Below are 6,000 nucleotides of genomic sequence, written 5' to 3' on the forward strand. Positions count from 1 at the left end.
ATTATAGTTTAAATTACTGAGTCAAGGGCAATGTGCATTTTTAAGACTTTTGATGCATTTTATCATATCACAGTACATTTAATTGGCCTAGAATGCTTATGAGAATTTATGAATAAATAAATGAACATATGAAAATAAAAATATCTGTTACATTGCCATGAGTGTATAAGAATTCTTTTCTATTACAAAGAATGAGTGTTACCAGGTTAATTAAAAACAAAATTCATAAGATATGACTATAGAAGCAATTCATCAATTTTACATGGCTGTTGCGGTAAATTTCACCTAGTATTAGAAATATTTCTGTCTTTGAAAATCCTTGCTTAGCATTGTTTATTGCTGCTGTGAAGAATACAGGGGAAGAGTTCAGGTGTGAAATTTGTCTTTTCAGGATGGTCATCTAGAAATGCCTGTTTTAGCCCATCTTGATGGCATTGAATTCATATTTTAAAGTGCGTGTTACAGAATTCCTTAAGAATGTCTTTTCCTGCTATTTTAGGATTTCTGAGGTACAATATTATCTATTCATTTCTACAGTTGAGGATATAAGAAAGCCCTTCTTTCCTCTGTACTCATTCTGTTTCATTCTAATCCACTATTTTTAAACCCTTGTATCATACTCTTCTTTTTAGCTCAGTTCAGACAAGTGTGTTTTTGATTTTTAATTGAAGTGGGTCTTCTTTAGCTTGGCTTTTACTAAATACGTTAATAATGGAAACATTAAAGTTTTAGCAGAAGAGTTTTAAATATAACAGTGAAGTTATAATTTCTTGTCTGTGTAGGACTTTACAGTTTGTGAAGAGCTTCAGAATAGAAAAAAGAACATGAATTACCTTGAATACAGTTAGCAGTGGCTGGGTGGTCTTTGGGAAGACATTAAATTTCCTTGAGTATGCTTAGCATAGAGTACGTGATGAATAAATAGAATCTATTTTTATTTTGTATCCTATTTTGCCTCCAAATGACCTATGAATTGTTTTATCCCTGTTTTACAATTGAGGAAACCAAGGCACAGTGCATTTTAGTGATTTGCATAGGGTCATTTAGCTAACAAACATAAACTGAGATCTATATTTTTGTCTCCAAAATAAGCATTTTTTCATTCTATACCACTTTTTTTTTCTCTTAATGCAAGGACATAAGAAATAAATCTTTGTCCTATATCATGAGAATGATATTATTTCCCACATCATGTGGAAATCTGATTCCGCACATGCATGGCACAGAGTAGGCTCTCAGTTATATAAATGAATGAAAACCTGTATGGTAATATGGTTGGCTTCAGTCTTTTGTAGGGAGAGATTTGTATATTAAGACCGCAGTGCTGATTGTGTCTGTTGAATGTGGTATTCAGGTACCTACCTCTTAACGTTGTTGTTAGGATTAGATGATGTCATAGATGTAAAGCATTTAGAAAAATGCCTGGCACCTTAAACATTCAATAAATGTTAGTTCTTACTAGTATGTGAATGATTTTAGAGTGAGAAACCTTTAATATATATAGGATTATAGTTCACCTAGTTATTATCTGTTATATATCATGTAATTAGTTTTAACAGACTTTTTCTGGTTCATGTTGCTATTTATTTGTAATTTCTTTAATATATCTTTTAGGACTGAAAGAGTTGTCCCCACCTCCTCTAAATCTCAAACGTTTATACAAAGAGACACTAGAAATTGAACCCATATTGATAATCATTTCCCCGGGTGCTGATCCTTCTCAGGAACTCCAAGAACTTGCTAATGCTGAGAGAAGTGGAGAGTGTTATCATCAGGTCAGTACATATTACCCTGCTGTTTTTGCTACAGCTATTGATCTTCCTGTCATACTTGATTCTATTAGTGAAGCAGACATTTTTTGTTGCGGTGTGCCAACTAATGTCCCTGGAACGTGTCCACATCCTGATCCCCAGAAGGAACTTTGCAATTGTAATTAAGTTAAGCATTTTGCAATGGAGAGGTTATCCTGGATTATTCATTTGGGCCCAATATAGTCATAAAGGTCCTTTTAAGAAGGAGGCAGAAGAGGCAGAGTGAAGGAGGGAGATGTGAGGAAGCAGAGGTCAAAGAGGTGAGAAGTTGCTGTGCTGCTGGCTTTGAAGATGATAGAAGGGGCCACAGACAAAGAAATGTAGGTGGATTCTAGAAGTTCGAAAAGGCGACGGAAGGATTCTCTCCTAAAGCCTCCAGAAAGAACAGCCCTGCAGTACTACCTTTATTTTCGAACCCTGACACCTTGATTTAAAAATAGATCAATAGAAGAGTGGGACTTCTAACCTCCAGAAGTCTGATAAGATAATATATTTGTCTCATATAATACCATTTTGTCCTGAGCTAAATTTCTGAGTTTTAGTTTGTTCAGATTAGCACCTCTTTTTCAGTTCAGTTGGCATGTAAGTCTGAAAATGAATTAATTTACCCTCAATTTTTGACATGTGAAAAAAATAAATCTTTTTCATTGGGAAAATAATTAATAATGATTAAAAAACCAGAATACTTTCACAGCAACCAAAAATTGACAAGTAGGAATGTTATGAGGACTATAAGTAGAAGATAGCAAAATAGCAGAGAGTTAGGCTTAGTTGTACAGGTTTTGCACTAACTCTAGGGAGTTTCATTCAATCCTAGTTATAGTGTATTAATATATTAGGACAATATTCAATTGTCAGTGAGATGTCTTGAGGAAGGGGAGCCCTCTTCTATAGGCTGTATCTGTTAGCAGTGATATTGGCAGAAAGATAAAACTATTTGCACTCATTGTAAGTTTGACTATATGAATTTCTAGACTTTTGTGTACTTGCAAAATTTTTTAATATTGTAAAACCTTTAAATACAGACATATTTAGTCATAAATCTCCTGTTATTTTAAAGTTTTTGTTGCTATGCTGAATGTATGTCCTAAGGATAATAATATATTCTTAATGCAAAAAATTAATTTTCATTTCAAGAAACTGTTTTTTTTTTTTTTTGATGTAGGGGCTAACCATCTTCTTGACATTTCCTGTTGTGCTTTTTAAAAATGTTTTTTTTTTCTTAGAGTATATGTTTTCTTCTAAGGTTTCATGAACATTTAAGCTCTTTTCATACAACTTATGCCTTATAGAAAATTTTGAGTTCCTACTTTCAGCTACCATTTCAGTTCAGCAAACTACTTATTCTTTTTTTTCCCCTCTGATTCTGTTGTACATGCCTTCAACTGTTTCAGGGTTTTTTTTTTGCATTTTAATAATGGCAAACTAATACGTGCATCTAAACAGTTCAACCAGTATTTGTTTTATCCCTCCTATTTGCTTAGTTCTGGGTTAGATCTTGAAAATTTAAAAAAAAATCAATATATGAGTATTTATTACCTGTTTTGTTACATGCTTTTGTATGCAATGAATTAGACGCGTGGTTCCCACTCTCAACAACTTTATAGTCTAATTGAAAAGCAAAATCAATACTTGTAAAAGTCAATTAAAAAACAATGAAATGCTATCTTATATTCATTATGAAAAGAGAGATCGCTGTGGTTTGAAGTAGTCTATAACAGTATTCTTCAAAGTGTTTTGACTATGTACCCAATAAAATATTTGAGCCAGGACTCTCAGTAAATGTGTTTCTCTCATATATACAGAGACAGATATAGCTGTACTGATATTTAAGTATTATATATATTATCCTTAAAGAGACATATGGAGGAGTTTAAACTTGGTATAGTAAGTAGCATGCAACCAGTTTAGATCCTTGACTAAAACTTCTTTATAGAATCCTAGACTTAAGTAGACTTAACTAGTCTATTCATTTAAATAATACAGAAATCTTATATACTGAATCTATTTTCTAGGGTGTTTCGGCTTCTGCTTGGATGTTTTCTATTTTATAAAGTGGCCTAGCCTATTACATGAGTGTCCTAAGTGCAGATAGACTATAGGGATTGGAAATACAGGAATGGAATTCCAGTGAGACCAGGATTCTCCTTCCCTCTTCCTCTCCCATCTCTTCTTTTTCTCCCCTCCCCCTTTCTTCTTTTCTCTCTCTCCTTCCTGCCTCCTCTCCCTGAAAAAGAATAGAAGAGCAGAGGGCTAAATGTAGAGTCTTGAGGCCCAACATGTTAGGGTCTTCTAGACAATGAAGGGCTAGGGAATTACGCAGTTCAGTGGACCAAGTAGCTTGGGAGCCAAATTTGTGCAATGTTGGAGAAATTTTTTAAAAAGAGAAGCAAATTTCAAGGAAGTGATATTGTTAATGTTTAATCCCTCAAAGAATACAACAAGACAGTAGTCATAAAAAATTATGTTTTTAAAGGTCCATGTTTGAGAGAGTAAGAATTGCAGGAACTAGTGGGATGAGGAAAAAAAAAAACTATTCAGTAATTCTTTATACTGTTCTATAACTTTCAGACCTGTAATGTTAGTACCTTTACTAAATAGAATAATATTAAAAATCTGCCACTGATGTAAGGACAAAAACAAGACAATTGTTGGAAACAGCAAGAGTCTGATATTTCTTATTAAAAGTTTAAAACCCTGATTACAGTACTTGAGTTAGTTCAGTATGTATGGCAGGATAATTTGAAAGTCTTCTGTTACAACGTGTTATCAGATCTGTTTTTTTTTAGTTTTGTTATTTATTTTTGTTTTTGCAGGTTGCCATGGGTCAAGGCCAAGCTGATTTAGCAGTTCAAATGCTAAAAGAATGTGCCCGAAATGGAGACTGGCTCTGTTTGAAGAACTTACATCTTGTGGTATCCTGGCTGCCAGTTCTGGAAAAGGTAGATTCAGATCAGTGTGGTGCGAATAGTATCTAATATACTCAATTCAGTAATCTCCAAGGAACATCAGTATTAAAACATGTCATGCACGATTTATGATGTCTTTAAAAAAATTAGTATTTGTTGGGGAATCATTTAAAATCTGTTATGTATTTTCTCCTTAAATATATGTACATTTGTACAAACCAAAATGGATCTTTTAATAAGAAATCTATAAAACACTTCTTTAAAGGCATTTAGGGGAAGTCAAAAAATTAATCAGGACTGAAGGGGAGGCTTAGAGAATTTTTTCAGACGAAAAATAGGGAAATGTTTTAAAGAATTGTAGAAGACCTATTTATAACATTAAATTTTCTTTATGCTTTTGTTCTGTTGTATCTGTATGAGGAGAAAAGATGTAGAGGAGTCAGAGAGAACTACTACAGAACACTTCCTAGGTGCTAAGGAGGCTGGATGTAAATGGAAGCAATCATTTTATTTAACAGAAGTGGGCCCAGGACGAAAAAACTTTAAGACAGAACAAATTGATATGTAGGTTTAAATGCAAACCTAGAATTAAGTCTAGTGCTTATTTAAGAAGAAAGATGAATATGGGTTTGGGCTGTCATAGATGACACTGAAGACAAGATGTTCCTTGAAGACTATATGTGATTTAGCTAAGTGTAGGGGGAAAAAAAATTGTGGTTAATTCTAGCAGCACAAGTAGAAACATAGTGGTGGGAATGTGCCTGCCTAGTACAAAGAATGAAGATGTCCTTGAATGTCCTGGAAGGGTCAGGCAGAGCAATGTGGGGCAATAGAGTTAGATGGCTAGGAAGGGGCAAGGTTATGGAATACCCTCAAAATCGTGCTGAAGTGCTTGGAATTTTTGTCCTAGGACACAGAGTCAAAGGAGGTCCTTAACAAGGGAGTTAATAATTACTTAATTAAATTAATCTGGCAGAAGTTATTCAGAATAGAACCAAACAGAATAGAGTGGGAGGCCATAGCCTAGTTGTAGTATGTTGAAAATTTGTGTAATGTGTTGAAAATAAATTGGCAACTATAGCACTTTACATAAAACATGTAAGTAGTTAAATAATCTTTGATGAATGAGTTAATGACTAAGTGAATGAAGTGATAGACCATGATGACTTACTACTTATCAAAAGAAGATGTAGGGCTTCCCTGGTGGCGCAGTGGTTGAGAGTCCGCCTGCCGATGCAGGGGACACGGAATCGTGCCCCAGTCCGGGAAGATCCCACATG

General features: G+C 34.2%; 1 protein-coding gene across 1 annotated transcript in view; it reads left to right on the forward strand.

The window, feature by feature from the left end:
• DYNC2H1 (dynein cytoplasmic 2 heavy chain 1) overlaps positions 1 to 6,000 on the forward strand; it is a 369,596-nt gene that overhangs the window by 218,485 nt on the left and 145,111 nt on the right. Inside the window, exons 76-77 of the mRNA XM_024768920.1 lie at positions 1,615 to 1,775; positions 4,628 to 4,753. Coding sequence (XP_024624688.1) covers positions 1,615 to 1,775; positions 4,628 to 4,753 — 287 coding nt within the window. The remainder of the gene's footprint in view (positions 1 to 1,614; positions 1,776 to 4,627; positions 4,754 to 6,000) is intronic.

This window comes from Neophocaena asiaeorientalis, unplaced genomic scaffold (genome assembly GCF_003031525.2).
Source record: "Neophocaena asiaeorientalis asiaeorientalis breed wild unplaced genomic scaffold, Neophocaena_asiaeorientalis_V1.1 scaffold151, whole genome shotgun sequence".
In the NCBI taxonomy this organism is placed as follows: Eukaryota; Metazoa; Chordata; class Mammalia; order Artiodactyla; family Phocoenidae; genus Neophocaena; species Neophocaena asiaeorientalis.